The sequence below is a fragment of the Mya arenaria genome, chromosome 17, assembly GCF_026914265.1.
Source record: "Mya arenaria isolate MELC-2E11 chromosome 17, ASM2691426v1".
In the NCBI taxonomy this organism is placed as follows: Eukaryota; Metazoa; Mollusca; class Bivalvia; order Myida; family Myidae; genus Mya; species Mya arenaria.
The window spans coordinates 16085518-16102191 of record NC_069138.1 but is presented as its reverse complement, the minus strand read 5'-3'; the positions used below and the strand labels follow the sequence as shown (position 1 = coordinate 16102191).

General features: G+C 38.6%; 1 protein-coding gene across 2 annotated transcripts in view; it reads left to right on the top strand.

Moving 5' to 3' along the window:
* The window catches only part of LOC128224098 (14 kDa phosphohistidine phosphatase-like), a 76417-nt gene extending 73033 nt beyond the window's left edge, over positions 1-3384 (top strand). For both annotated transcript variants that reach the window (XM_052933758.1, XM_052933759.1), the window contains exon 4: positions 748-3384. In XM_052933758.1, the coding sequence (XP_052789718.1) occupies positions 748-843 (96 nt within the window). In that variant the 3' untranslated portion in view covers positions 844-3384. The remainder of the gene's footprint in view (positions 1-747) is intronic.
* The last annotated feature ends 13290 nt before the right edge of the window (positions 3385-16674 follow it).

The window sequence follows — 16674 nt, the reverse complement described above, 5'->3', positions numbered from 1 at the left end:
TAGCATTGTTGATGTTGTTGCTGTAGCATTTTTGTTGTTGTTGCCATAGCATTGTTGATGTTGTTGCCATAGCATTATTGATGTTGTTGCCGTAGCATTGCTGATGTTGTTGACGTAGCATAGTTGATGTTGTTGCCGTAGCATAGTTGATGTTGTTGCCATAGCATTGTTGATGTTGTTGCCGTAGCATTGCTGATGTTGTTGCCGTAGCATAGTTGATGTTGTTGCCGTAGCATTGCTGATGTTGTTGCCGTAGCATAGTTGATGTTGTTGCCGTAGCATATTTGATGTTGTTGCCATAGCATTATTGATGTTGTTGCCGTAGCATTGCTGATGTTGTTGACGTAGCATAGTTGATGTTGTTGCCGTAGCATTGCTGATGTTTTTGACGTATCATAGTTGATGTTGTTGACGTAGCATAGTTGATGTTGTTGCCATAGCATTGTTGATGTTGTTGACGTAGCATTGTTGATGTTGTTGCCGTAGCATGGCAGATGTTGTTGCCATAGCATTGCTGATGTTGTTGCCGTAGCATTACTGATGTTATTGCCGTAGCATTGCTGATGTTGTTGCCATAGCATTGCAGATGTTGTCATTGTGGTCTTCCTAATAACTGTTGTGTTGAAATTGCAAAATCTTTAATATGTACGAGCAAGTCATTTAAGGTATTCATATGAAACAAGGTAAACTTAGATATATATATTGAAAGTAAAAGGAAATGAGAATCGCTTCTCTTTATGTTTTCAGGGTTACGGCCAAGCAAATCACAGTATAACAGCGCGGATATTGAGTAAGAAATATCGGGAGTATGACAACATCACGTGGAACAACGAGGGTTATTAGCTGCAAATGGACCACTGGATGTTATGAACAATATTGAAGATTTGATTAAAGGGAAGTCACTCTGACAGACTAACTAAGGAGGCGGCTAGTTGTTTAGTTTAATGGAGAAACTTTCAAAAGGAAATTCACATTCATTGTTACACTGTGACAGTTACCTGTTGCCTGTATGGGCAGATTTTGTACGACTTTAGGGTGTCTGTTTTCGAGAAGAAAAGTATCGGTAAGGTGTTGCCAAGGCATCATGGTTAGTGGGTTGCTAAAACTAACCTTTGTCATTACTCACAAAAATGTTTAATATATTAAAATAAAAATTGGTACAAATGTTTCCACAGACAAAAGGCACATGTACAGCACATCCCTTAACTCTGGATTAAATATAATGAGTTATTCCCCCTTTTTCAACTGAAAAACATCAGACTCGCTTTGGTGTTTGGTGAGCAGGGCTCTTGTGCAATTGAACACGGTGCATTTATCTGTAACTTCTATTCAACTGTATGATGATATAAGCAGCATTTAAAGTTGAGATAGAAGAGTTCACAGTAACTTAGACAACAGCATATTAATGTGGATTCTATACAGAAATTCAGAACATTGTGGAGATAATTAAATACTGGTTGAGTTTGTTAATCCAAACAGTTTAGTTTTTTAACAATATTTGGTTGTAGTAACTTCCATTTTGGCATGAACCATGTTTGGTTCAAAGCTCCGCATCTGCCAGAGAACTTATTTACAAAATATTTTTATTCATGATCAAAAATACGTCATTTTATACACAGTAAATCACCCTTCACTTGGTGGCATGGAGTATGTAAATCCCGATAGCTTTTAAAATCATTTTTTATCTGAAATCTAGAATTGATTTTCCGTAATTGTTGTGCTGTGAATGGGAACAAAATCAATCAAAATCAACTCATAAATTGAAAGAGTTGCGTCCCTTATTGCAATTATCTCATAATATTTCTTACCCATGGCAATGATAATGATTAAAAATAGAATGAGTATTACTTATAATTAACCAATACATGTCAGAAACCAGATAACACAAATATATAAGGTTTATATTAGAGGAAAGAAAAATAACAATGTAATAGCAGAGTTGGCAAATCAGATGGGTCTACATGTTTATCGAGTTCTTAAAGACCAGCCTCAAAAATGTGCTTGCTTGCTGTCTGTGACATCATTCATGCTACATATTAACATTTAATACACATCTAGATTTTCAAAACTTCTTAGTCTTTGCTAAGACAAGCAGCTGTATCGATCTTATTAACCATTGAATTATCAATCAAAGTAAACAAATGTGTGTTTTAACAGGTGATCGGTATTTATAAACTGCTTTGGTTACTAAACTCAACCAGTACTATAATACTTTTTTGTCTGCATTTTTTCAATAATTACATTGTTTAATTATGCTAGGCATTTTTCCATTTTTGTCAATTCAAAAGTGTGAGTTGTTATTATAATGATAATTCTTGTTAACAAAGTGTAATGTCATTCACTTAGGTAGATTAAACTTTGTAAATAATGATAGGAAATTTGGAAAAGATGGTTTGAGTAATTTCGTTAATTAATTTGTGTTTTTTTTCTTCATTATTATGTTGAATGCAGTCATTTGCTATGTACGATAGCCATGAACAGGATAAATTGACAATGATACAAACATGTAGAAGTGATTAGATTTTATTTATTTTACTGGAAACTATATAAATTCCTACATTTATTGCAGGTAACATGTCCTGTACATTCCTTTATGAAAAACACTAAATGTATGTCAGTTAAGTCTGCTTTTTAAAAACACCGCTTTGAAAGTATAACAAGAATGCTTTAAATGTCAGTTCTTCTAAAAGAACAATCTTTTTCCTACCCTAAATCTTATTTTTAATCTTTCGCCTCTTGAAATATGAAAACATGTTTGTACAGTTTTGACATCAGTGATCATGTATTGTGAACCATTGTTAGATTTATGAAGTATATACTTTGCTGTGCTCGTTTGCTTATACATTATTTTGTTGTATTATTGTGTATATTGTTTATCTATATGTACAGTTTCATCATATCAGAGGTCATGTCATGTCATAGCATTAATACATTATTTTATCCATTTATTAGATATAATACTTTATTCTTATTTCATGGCAATACTTTGTAAACTATTGCATTATCTAAGTCATGAATTTTTTCGTCTATTTTAAAAATGTTGACCGATTGAAATAAAAAATCATGATTTTGATTGAAACAAAAGAATCACTTTCAAATTGAATTATTGTCTATAAAAATCATTAAATTGACTCTCTCCTAGAATCATTTATTCATTGTCATGTTGTCATGTTGTCATGTTGTCATGTTTGTAGGATCTTCAAATTGTTCATTGTTTGGCATGCATATTTAACATGAAAGTGAACCATTTGTAATTTATTGTCAAATAAAATAGTACAAGGGAAATAATTAGGATATATAAGTTAGAGCTCCATGAGGAATGATCATTATTTAAGGATTAATGTCCCTTATAATAAATGATAAAAAGAGAAACAGTCTTTATTTAAAGCACTCAATTTCAATCTCAAGTCCCACAAAGTTTGGCCCAACCCAACCATTTTTCAATGTTTGGCTTTACCCAACTGTCCCTTCACTTATGGTCTAACCTGACCGTCCCACAAAGTTTGGCCTTACCTAACTGTCCCACAGAATTTGGCCTTACCCAACTGTCCCCCAAAGTTTGGCCTTACTCAACTGTCCCACAGAATTTGGCCTTACCCAACTGTCCCCCAAAGTTAGGCCTTACTCAACTGTCCCACAGAATTTGGCCTTACCCAACTGTCCCCCAAAGTTTGGCCTTACCATACTGTCCCACAAAGTTTAGCCTTACCATACTGTCCCACAAAGTTTAGCCTAACCCACCATTCCACAAAGTTAGGCCTTACCCAACTGTCCCACAAAGTTAGGCCTTACCCAACTATCCCACAAAGTTAGGCCTTACCATTCTGTCCCACAAAGTTAGGCCTTACCCAACTATTCCACAAAGTTAGGCCTTACCCAACTGTCCCACAAAGTTAGGCCTTACCATACTGTCCCACAAAGTTTAGCCTAACCCACCATTCCACAAAGTTAGGTCTTACCCAACTGTCCCACATAGTAAGGCCTTACCCAACTATCCCACAAAGTTAGGCCTTACCATACTGTTCCACAAAGTTTAGCCTAACCCACCATTCCACAAAGTAAGGTCTTACCCAACTGTCCCACAAAGTTAGGCCTTAACCAACTATCCCACAAAGTTAGGCCTTACCATACTGCCTCACAAAGTTAGGCCTTACTCAACTATCCCACAAAGTTAGGCCTTACCCAATTGTCCCACAAAGTTAGGCCTTACCCAACTATCCCACAAAGTTAGGCCTTACCCAATTGTCCCACAAAGTTAGGCCTTACTCAACTATCCCACAAAGTTAGGCCTTACCCAATTGTCCCACAAAGTTAGGCCTTACTCAACTATCCCACAAAGTTAGGCCTTACCCAACTATCCCACAAAGTTAGGCCTTACCATACTGTCCCACAAAGTTTAGCCTAACCCACCATTCCACAAAGTTAGGTCTTACCCAACTGTCCCACAAAGTTAGGCCTTACCCAACTATCCCACAAAGTTTGGTCAAACATGACTGTCCCACAAAGTTAGGCCTTACTCAACTGTCCCACAAAGTTAGGCCTTACCCAACTGTCCCACAAAGTTAGGCCTTACCATACTGTCCCACAAAGTTTAGCCTAACCCACCGTCCCACAAAGTTTGGCCTTACCATACTATCCCACAAAGTTAGGCCTTACTCAACTGTCCCACAAAGTTAGGCCTTACCATACTATCCCACAAAGTTAGGCCTTACTCAACTGTCCCTCAAAGTTAGGTCTTACTCAACTGTCCCACAAAGTTAGGCCTTACCATACTGTCCCACAAAGTTAGGCCTTACCATACTATCCCACAAAGTTAGGCCTTACCATACTATCCCACAAAGTTAGGCCTTACTCAACTGTCCCTCAAAGTTAGGTCTTACTCAACTGTCCCACAAAGTTAGGCCTTACCATACTGTCCCACAAAGTTAGGCCTTACCATACTATCCCACAAAGTTAGGCCTTACTCAACTGTCCCACAAAGTTAGGCCTTACCCAACTGTCCCACAAAGTTAGGCCTTACCATACTGTCCCACAAAGTTTAGCCTAACCCACCGTCCCACAAAGTTTGGCCTTACCATACTATCCCACAAAGTTAGGCCTTACTCAACTGTCCCACAAAGTTAGGCCTTACCATACTATCCCACAAAGTTAGGCCTTACTCAACTGTCCCTCAAAGTTAGGTCTTACTCAACTGTCCCACAAAGTTAGGCCTTACCATACTGTCCCACAAAGTTAGGCCTTACCATACTATCCCACAAAGTTAGGCCTTACCATACTATCCCACAAAGTTAGGCCTTACTCAACTGTCCCTCAAAGTTAGGTCTTACTCAACTGTCCCACAAAGTTAGGCCTTACCATACTGTCCCACAAAGTTAGGCCTTACCATACTATCCCACAAAGTTAGGCCTTACTCAACTGTCCCTCAAAGTTAGGTCTTACTCAACTGTCCCACAAAGTTAGGCCTTACCTAACTGTCCCACAAAGTTTGGCCTACCCCACCGTCCCACAAAGTTTGGCCTTACCTAACTGTCCCACAAAGTTTGGCCTTACCCAACTGTCCCACAAAGTTTGGCCTAACCTAACTGTCCCACAAAGTTTGGCCTTACCCAACTGTCCCACAAAGTTTGGCCTTACCATACTGTCCCTCAAAGTTAGGCCTTACCATAATGTCCCACAAAGTTTGGCCTTACCCGACTGTCCCACAAAGTTTAGCCTTACCATACTGTCCCACAAAGTTTAGCCTACCCCACCATTAGACAAAGTTAGGTCTTACCAAACTGTCCCACAAAGTTTGGCCTTACCCGACTGTCCCACAAAGTTTGGCCTTACCCGACTGTCCCACAAAGTTTGGCCTTACCCGACTGTCCCACAAAGTTTGGCCTTACCTGACTGTCCCACAAAGTTTGGCCTTACCCAACTGTCCCACAAAGTTAGGGCTTACCATAATGTCCCACAAAGTTTGGCCTTACCCAACTATCCCACAAAGTTTAGCCTTACCATACTGTCCCACAAAGTTTAGCCTACCCCACCATTCCACAAAGTTAGGTCTTACCAAACTGTCCCACAAAGTTTGGCCTTACCTAACTGTCCCACAAAGTTAGGCCTTACCCAACTGTCCCACAAAGTTAGGCCTTACCATACTGTCCCACAAAGTTAGGCCTTACCATACTGTCCCACAAAGTTTGGCCTACCCCACCGTCCCACAAATTTTGGCCTTACCCAACTGTCCCACAAAGTTAGGCCTTACCCAACTGTCCCACAAAGTGAGGCTTTACCGGACTGTCCCACAAAGTTTGCCCTTTTCCAACCGTCCCACAAAGTTTGGCCTACCCCACTGTCCCAAAAAAATAAGCCTACCCCACTGTCCCACAAAAGTTTGGCCTACCCCACCGTCCCACAAAGTTTGGCATACCCCACCGTCCCACAAAGTTAAGCCTACCCAACCATCCCACAAAGATAAGTTTAACCCACCGTCCTACAAAGTTAAGCCTACCCCACCGTCCCACAAAGTTTAGCCTGACCCCACTGTCTCACAAAGTTAAGCCTACCACACTCTTCCAGAAAGTTTGGCCTTACCCAACCTGTCCCACAAAAGTTTGGTCAAACATGACTGTCTCACAAAGTTTGGTCAAACATGACTGTCCTACAAAGTTTGGTCAAACATGACTGTCTCACAAAGTTTGGTCAAACATGACTGTCCCACAAAGTTTGGTCAAACATGACTGTCCCACAAAGTTTGGTCAAACATGACTGTCTCACAAAGTTTGGTCATACTGTGAAATCATTAATGTTCATGGGCATGAAATTTCGTGGTTTGCCGAATAAAAACAATTTCGTGGGTACTTGAATTCGTGGATTTTCATTTTTGAAAAAAAAAATCCAAGATGCGATCATCCTAGATCGTCTGCATAATATCCACGCGCTGGCCCGTGATTTCCGTCTTCTACGTCACTCGGTTTATGACACTCGCTAATGTGGTATGACATGCTAATTAGTGCATATACCCATGTCACTTATCGATTTAATTGGGAATAAAGGTAATAAAAGAAGATGTACCCTGATCATAAATACAGATAGGGGAAGCCATTGGATGCCAATTAAGAATTTTGCAAACTGTGAAAACACCGAAAAGGTGCGTATATTGACACGTTCGGTGCTTAGTAACCTTCCATGTACTAGTAATCGATTAATTATTTCATTAAATAAAAAAATCGAGTACAGACACTCATCACGCACATCTTGTAAACTTGGAGATTTTCATAAACAGCACACGTTTAAACACGTGCTTATAACTGTCATTTGCTGTATAAAACACATTTAATTGATTTGGTTTATTATTTGTTAACCCTTTACTTCATAGATACGCAATTTTACTTATCTATCCATAGCTTCATAGATACGGATCTTAACGTTTTATCCATAGCTTCATAGATACGTAATCCTACGTATTCGTATAGTAGGGGCATTTATTTTCATACCTGATGCTTGTTTATTCGCTATAAATTCATATTCATAAAGTATAAACATCGATAAATACAATGCACTAAAAAAAACACTATGTTACTATTTAAAGAATTTCGAAAATCGCGAAATAAGGTCACTGGTATCAAAGATGCGTAAAACGTTGACTGCGCAGGTTTTTGGGCATTCCTTTCTCGTTTTCCTCGTGGAAATTTACACAATACTGCCAGTTATAATTAACTACCAATAATACAACTATATTTTATTGATCACGCGCCTGACGTCACAGGTCATGGTTCGAAAACGTGTCAAAATATCGGCCATGTTGGATAAACAAAAAAATCATCTGGCTTGTATAAACAAAGGCCATAAATCATTATATGGGACATATGTGTCACTTCTGTTTCGCTAATCCGTTCATAAAAATGCGCATCTGCTTCTACAAATTGAAAGTAAGTACAAATGTGTTATAAAATAATGACTATCCCTATTGTTAAACTTTGACATGACCCAATTTAACATCGATCAGCTGTTGAAACACGTGTTTTCGAATACACAAGAATGCAATGTAGAGCTAATTTCTGCCCTTGTTAACTTCAGTTTAAAACAACATTCCTGAATAATGTCATTTATATTTCAGTGTTAATCTGACGAATCGGAACATTCTGGCTTCGATTAAAATTAGTTTGAGTTCGACGTCAAGATGGCGAATTCGGACCTCGGCGTCTTGCACACAAGGATACGAGAAATGAGGATTTTTAAAATCAAACCCAAATGACAATACCTGGACATGCAATAAACGATATAAATTTAGAAAACAACAACATGCAGGCCTCATTTAGTAGTTGAATAATAACTTTATTTGTTCATTGTATTGTTTAATAACCGAAAGTTATACGTACTGTGACTGTTGATCAACTTTTTTTTTCTTCTTTTTCATATATATAAATATACCGTGCTTCTTTGTTGTGAATTATTTTTTAATTCTGTCCATCTTTGTTTCAATTCAGGTTGCATTAAATGAATTATAAAAATATGTTGTTTATATAATATTTTGTGTTCTGTTTGATAAATAAAAGTGTAATAAAAATTAATTTTCATCAAATTTGACATATTTTTCTGTTTATTTATGAATATCATGCGTAAATAATTTAGATAACAAAATAAAATTTATATGACTGGATTGGAAATTTAATTCTCTATAAACTTTACATTGATGACTTATTGATTAAACCAAAAGAAATACTAAGAAAATAGGTTTGTAATACATGAGGGTTAAAATTCCAATAATATCAATAATCTCCTATGAAGTAGGGGTACTGATATGAACTGATAAGCCATACACTGGCAGTCTGAAATGGCTTAGGTTTACATGAAGTAAAGGGTTAAAGGCAGTTATAATATATTAACAGAATAATGATCGTAAGTTATACAGTGAGACAGGTTTTAACACTGTATACTGCGACCTCTGAAAATAATATACTAGAGTATGTACGTAACAAGGCAATTGAAAAAGTGAATAAAGGGTTTATATTTCGTGGGATCTTGAATTCGTGGATCACCCAACCCACGAAAACCACGAACATTAATGCCCCACGAACATTAATGATTTCACAGTACATGACTGTCCTACAAAGTTTGGTCAAACATGACTGTCCTACAAAGTTCGGTCAACGGTCAAACCTGACTACCATATAAAGTTTGTTCTAACCCGACTGTCGGACAAAATTGGCCTAAAATCATTTTTCAAAATTTGGCATACCTGAATGTCCAACAAAGTTTGGACTTACCTGACCATTTTCAAAGCTACGGTATATCTGGCAGTGTCAAAAAGTTTTGAGATACCCGACCGTCACACAAAGTTTGGTCAAATCCGCCTGTCCCACAAAGTTTGGCATAATCAGACCGTCCAACAATATAAGTATCTTGCATGGCCGAGAGTATAAGATAGGTTCATTCCGACCGAGAGTGTAAGATAGGTTCATTCCGACCAGAGTGTAAGATAGGTTCAATCCGACAGAGAGTGTAAGATAGGTTCATTCTGACCGAGAGTGTAAGATAGGTTCATTCTGACCGAGAGTGTAAGATAGGTTCATTCCGACAGAGAGTGTAAGATAGGTTCATTCCGACCAAGAGTGTAAGATAGGTTCATTCCGACCAAGAGTGTAAGATAGGTTCATTCTGACCAAGAGTGTAAGATAGGTTCATTCTGACCAAGAGTGTAAGATAGGTTCATTCCGACCAAGAGTGTAAGATAGGTTCATTCCGACCAAGAGTGTAAGATAGGTTCATTCCGACCAAGAGTGTAAGATAGGTTCATTCCGACCAAGAGTGTAAGATAGGTTCATTCTGACCGAGAGTGTAAGATAGGTTCATTCCGACCGAGAGTGTAAGATAGGTTCATTCCGACCGAGAGTGTAAGATAGGTTCATTCCGACCAGAGTGTAAGATAGGTTCATTCCGACAGAGAGTGTAAGATAGGTTCATTCTGACCAAGAGTGTAAGATAGGTTCATTCTGACCGAGAGTGTAAGATAGGTTCATTCCGACAGAGAGTGTAAGATAGGTTCATTCCGACCGAGAGTGTAAGATAGGTTCATTCCGACCAAGAGTGTAAGATAGGTTCATTCTGACCAAGAGTGTAAGATAGGTTCATTCCGACCAAGAGTGTAAGATAGGTTCATTCCGACCAAGAGTGTATGATAGGTTCGTTCTGACCAAGAGTGTAAGATAGGTTCATTCCGACCAAGAGTGTAAGATAGGTTCATTCTGACCAAGAGTGTAAGATAGGTTCATTCTGACCAAGAGTGTAAGATAGGTTCATTCCGACAGAGAGTGTAAGATAGGTTCATTCTGACCAAGAGTGTAAGATAGGTTCATTCTGACCAAGAGTGTAAGATAGGTTCATTCCGACAGAGAGTGTAAGATAGGTTCATTCTGACCAAGAGTGTAAGATAGGTTCATTCTGACCAAGAGTGTAAGATAGGTTCATTCTGACCGAGAGTGTAAGATAGGTTCATTCCGACCAAGAGTGTAAGATAGGATCATTCTGACCGAGAGTGTAAGATAGGTTCATTCTGACCAAGAGTGTAAGATAGGTTCATTCCGACCGAGAGTGTAAGATAGGTTCATTCTGACCGAGAGTGTAAGATAGGTTCATTCTGACCAAGAGTGTAAGATAGGTTCATTCCGACCGAGAGTGTAAGATAGGTTCATTCCGACCAAGAGTGTAAGATAGGTTCATTCCGACCAAGAGTGTAAGATAGGTTCATTCCGACCAAGAGTGTAAGATAGGTTCATTCCAACCAAGAGTGTAAGATAGGTTCATTCTGACAGAGAGTGTAAGATAGGTTCATTCTGACCAAGAGTGTAAGATAGGTTCATTCTGACCGAGAGTGTAAGATAGGTTCATTCCGACCGAGAGTGTAAGATAGGTTCATTCCGACAGAGAGTGTAAGATAGGTTCATTCTGACCAAGAGTGTAAGATAGGTTCATTCTGACCGAGAGTGTAAGATAGGTTCATTCTGACCGAGAGTGTAAGATAGGTTCATTCTGACCAAGAGTGTAAGATAGGTTCATTCTGACCAAGAGTGTAAGATAGGTTCATTCCGACCGAGAGTGTAAGATAGGTTCATTCCGACAAAGAGTGTAAGATAGGTTCATTCTGACCAAGAGTGTAAGATAGGTTCATTCCGACCGAGAGTGTAAGATAGGTTCTTTCCGACAGAGAGTGTAAGATAGGTTCATTCTGACCAAGAGTGTAAGATAGGTTCATTCCGACAGAGAGTGTAAGATAGGTTCATTCTGACCGAGAGTGTAAGATAGGATCATTCTGACTGAGAGTGTAAGATAGGTTCATTCTGACCGAGAGTGTAAGATAGGTTCATTCCGACCAAGAGTGTAAGATAGGTTCATTCCGCCAGAGAGTGTAAGATAGGTTCATTCTGACCGAGAGTGTAAGATAGGTTCATTCTGACCGAGAGTGTAAGATAGGTTCATTCTGACCAAGAGTGTAAGATAGGTTCATTCCGACAGAGAGTGTAAGATAGGTTCATTCTGACCGAGAGTGTAAGATAGGTTCATTCCGACAGAGAGTGTAAGATATGTTCATTCTGACCAAGAGTGTAAGATAGGTTCATTCCGACCGAGAGTGTAAGATAGGTTCATTCCGACCAGAGCGTAGGGTGTTTTGCAGAAACGAGGTTTACCAAGTTTCAGCAAAACACCCTGCGCGAGGGTCGGGATGAACCTATCTTACACAAGTGGCTGTGGTAGATGCTTTTTCTCCCACCTCAGATAAACAAAATTAAGTAAAAATGTATTTTTTGCTTGAACTCTTTTGTGCGTAGTGAAAATAAATGGGTATGGATATGTGATAAATCGTGGTTATCATGGATATGCGCGCAGTAATTCAGATTATGTTCATAGTCAAATTGGTCTTCAAATAGTCCTGAGGAGAGTGAAGCATTATTTCTTTAAAGGTGTGTGAAAACTTTTTTATGGAGACATTTGAAGCGAGAAATAATTAATTAGCGTTCTAAATATTGCCACAAGACAAGGTTTCTATGATGCTACAGATAACAGTTTTTGAAAAGGGAGGTAATTACAATGGGATGGCCATTAAAAAGGAGTTCCATACGCGTAATGTTTTATCTTTGCCCGTGGGCAAGATAATTAGAATTTCTAGCAGGGATCTACTTATCTAAGGTGGGAGAAAATTTGGTCTAAACCAACTATCCCACAAATTTTGGTCTAACTGGACTGTCCCAGAAAATTTGGCCTAACCGGACCGTCCCACAAAGTTTGGCCTTAATTCCTAAACAGTCCCACAAAGTTGGGCCTTATTTGGCCTTACCTGACCATCAAACAAAATTTGGGATTATCTGACCATTCCACAAAATTTGCCCTTACCTTATTTTCCCACAAATTTGGCCTTACTTGACTGTTCCACAATGTTTGACCTTACCTGACCCGGCCTCTCACAACAAGTTTTAGCCTCTCAAGCAGGCAGTGGTTTCTTTTTTTTATAATGGAATTAAGAGAAGTGAACTAACAAAACTAACCTACTAACTCTCTCTTCAAACTTTGGGTCAAGTAACACCAGAAAAAGTGTTTGTTAGTTGTGGCCTGAGTCTTATAAAAGCATTCTCATTACATTGCAAATATTATACAGCAAGAGAAATAATTAAGATAAACAGCTCTATAATTATTGAATCAGGATTTATGTTCCTAAAGTATAAGATTCATTAAAAAAAACAAGATATCATGTATGGTATTAAATGTTTGCCACTATTCCAAAAGCTTTCCATATGCTATCCTGAAGCTTAGTATTAAAAGCAAGTTTCAAGTGGCAAAACATGTATGTGTGATAAGGACCATAACTCTGGCTTCAACAATTGTCATGTTGATGCCCCTGTGAACAAGGGTGAGAATTGGCATCCACTTGCAGTTCTCTGTTTGACTTGGATGAATGTTGCTCAACCAATATAGGACACGGATAATGATGATTTAAGATGTAAACAATAACGCAGCATTAGATGAGAGTGATGATGATGGTGATGATGATGGTGGTGGTGGTGATGGTGATGATGGTGGTGGTGGTGGTGGTGGTAATGATGATTGTGGTGGTGGTGGTGGTGATGATGGTGGTGGTGGTGGTGGTGGTGATGGTGGGAGTGGTGATGATGATGGTGTTGGTGATGTTGGTGGTGGTGGTGATGATGATGGTGGTGGTAGTGATGATTATTATGATGATGGTGCTGGTGCTGGTGCTGGTGATGATGATGATGATGATGATGATGATGATGATGATGATGATGATGATGATTGAGATGTTGGTTGATGCCAAGCTCTTTTGAGGATGCTGATTCAAGAGTCCTACAAGGTAATCTTGTTATGCAATGAAGTTCCACACAAAGTATGAAATAATATAAAGTTAATAAAGTCAGAAAATTTTTTTGAAGCAAACTTGATAACATTTTAAGGTTTACTTATAGTTTGGGGACAGCGCGGCCTTTACACTTTTTACTTTTGTTTCAAAGTCAGCAACAAGATTTTAAGTGATTCATACCTCAAGAACTTCAAACATGAAAAGTTGCATCAATAGTTTTGATAATGTCTTGCCAAATGTAGAGAAAACTGTCTAATATGCTACACATTATAACATGATGCAGCTTAGATAATTATTCAAATATCCTTATGTTACATCTTAACAGTAACAACATGACCTACGACCTGACTGAACTTCAAAGGGCCTCATGTGACAATGCTTCCAGGGGTGACAAGAACAAGGTGAACCGTGTTATTTCAAGCTTCTTACTTTTCAACATGATTCATGTGGCTCGGTGTCGCTAGTCAAGGTAGGAAATGGTTTAAGGTAAAATAGCTGTATATCATGAGTAAATGATAGTCTTCATTTGGTGACAAGCCAGCTTAATGTTACACGCTAAATTCATAGTTGTTATATAATCACGGTATAGGTCATCAGATGTCTTGGAAAAAAGTTTTGGTATTGTTACTGCCATGGTGTCATCTTTTTTTGTGGGTGTCATGCAAATCTTTACAATTGCCAAATAGTCTTGACTTTTGCATGAAATTTGTCAACATCTTACAATAACCTAACATATTATTTAAATAAAGTGACCATAATTATTATCTTCACTTTGGCTACTTGTGATATTAGGTTATATATGCCAAGTGGCGAACATGCAAGCAAACTCATTCCAGTAGCATCCATTTACTGTTCTTTAAAATAGTTTCACATGATGTCAATGAGTTATCGCCCATTATTTATAAAAATGACCTAATTGGTCATGTCTGATCAATAACTTCAGAAGCCTTTGTCCAATGGTATTAATCCAAGTTTGGTCAGAATGTGTATAGGCAGAATAACCAGTCTGGTTCGATAACCAGCCATGTCGGCTTAGTCACTCAGGATAAATGACCCCTGAATTGGCAAAAACTATATTTACAGTGTCTGCTCTCTAAAGTTGGCTGAACATACAGCCACTTATCACCAAACTTTGTGTCTTAAAATTAAGACAGGCATATTATGTGACAGTTGGTTCTCTTGCTAATATTATTGTTATTATTATTATAATCATTATTTAAATTGTTATTATCATTACTCTTTTTTACGGGGTTTTTTTTTGTCATCAAGTACAATAAAATGTGTTTTTCAGGGTCAACACATAAGACACTCAGTGAAAGTGCAACAATGCCTGGGACCTAACAGCTGTGAATTTCTTCATCAGTCTTCCCAACATGAGGTAGTTACAAACCCCTTATAATTCAGTTGTTGTGTCTTCTATAACTTATGGACATCCCAAAATTGCAAGGTTGTCAACAATCTAAGAAAGGTTCACAAAATAGATTTAAAAAAGTATTGGTGATGTCAAAGCCTTGTTGCTGTCTTAGTCTAGATATTACCATGAGCTTGGTATTGGCATAGCCTTGGTATAGCCTTAGCCTTGGCATTGTCATACCCTTGGTTTTGTCATAGGCTAGGCACTGCAATACCCTTGGTATTGTCCTAGCCTTATTATTGTCATAGCCCTGGTATAGGCATTGCCATACCCTTGGTATTGTACTAGCCTTATTATTGTCATAGCCCTGGTATAGCCACAGCATAGGCATTGCCATACCCTTGGTATTGTCCTAGCCTTATTATTGTCATAGCCCTGGTATAGCCACAGCATAGGCATTGCCATACCCTTGGTATTGTCCTAGCCTTATTATTGTCATAGCCCTGGTATAGCCACAGCATAGGCATTGCCATACCCTTGGTATTGTCCTAGCCTTATTATTGTCATAGCCCTGGTATAGCCACAGCATAGGCATTGCCATACCCTTGGTTTTGTCATAGGCTAGGCACTGCCATACCCTTGGTATTGTCCTAGCCTTATTATTGTCATAGCCCTGGTATAGCCACAGCATAGGCATTGCCATACCCTTGGTATTGTCATAGCCTTATTATTGTCATAGCCTTGGTTATAGCCACAGCATAGGCATTGCCATACCCTTGGTATTGTCATAGCCTTATTATTGACATAGCCTAGGAATAGTCATACCCTACGCATTGCCATACCCTTGGTATTGTCAAAGCCTTATTATTGTCATAGCCTAGGTATAGTAATACCCTCGGCATTGCCATACCCTTGGTATTGTCAAAGCCTTATTATTGTCATAGCCTGTGTATAGCCATAGCCTTGGCATTGTCATACCCTTAATATTGTCATACCCTTAATATTGTCATACCTTTACTATTGTCATAGCCTTAGTATTATCATAGCCGTAGTATTGTCATAGCCTTAGTATTGTCATAGCCTTAGTATTGCCATAGCCTTAGTATTGTCATAGCCTTAGTATTGAAATAGCCTTGGTATAGCCATAGCCTAGGCATTGCAATACCCTTAGTATTGCCATAGCCTTATTATTGTCATAGCCTTATTGTTGTCATAGCCTTAGTATTGCCATATTCTTGGTATAGCCATAACATAGGCAGTGCCATACCCTTAGTATTGCCATAGCCTTAGTATTGTCATACCCTTAGTAATGCCATAGCCTTAGTATTGCCATACCCTTGGTATAGCCATAGCCTAGTCAATTGCCATATCCTTAGTATTGCCAAAGCTTTAGTATTGTCATAGCCTTAGTATTGCCATAGCCTTAGTATTGCTATACCCTTGGTATAGCCATAGCCTAGGCATTGCCATAGCCTTATAATTATTATCATAGCCTTGGTATAGCTATAGCCTAGGCATTGCCATAGCCTTGGTATTGTCTTAGCGTTAGTATTGTCATAGCCTAGGCATTGCCATAGCCTTAGTATTGTCATAGCGTTAGTATTGTCATAGCCTTGGCATTGCCATAGCCTTAGTATTGTCATAGCGTAAGTATTGTCATAGCAAAGGCATTGCCATACCCTTAGTATTGTCATAGCGTTAGTATTGCCATAGCCTTAGTATTGTCATAGCGTTAGTATTGCCATAGCCTTAGTATTGTCATAGCGTTAGTATTGCCATAGCCTTAGTATTGTCATAGCCCTGGTATAGCCACCGCATAGGCATTGCCATACCCTTAGTTTTGCCATACCCTTAGTATTGTCATAGCCTTAGTATTGTCAAAGCCTTAATAAGTATTGTCATAGGCTTAGTATTGTCATAGCCTAAGTTTTGTCATAGCCTTAATTAGTATTGTCATAGGCTTAGTATT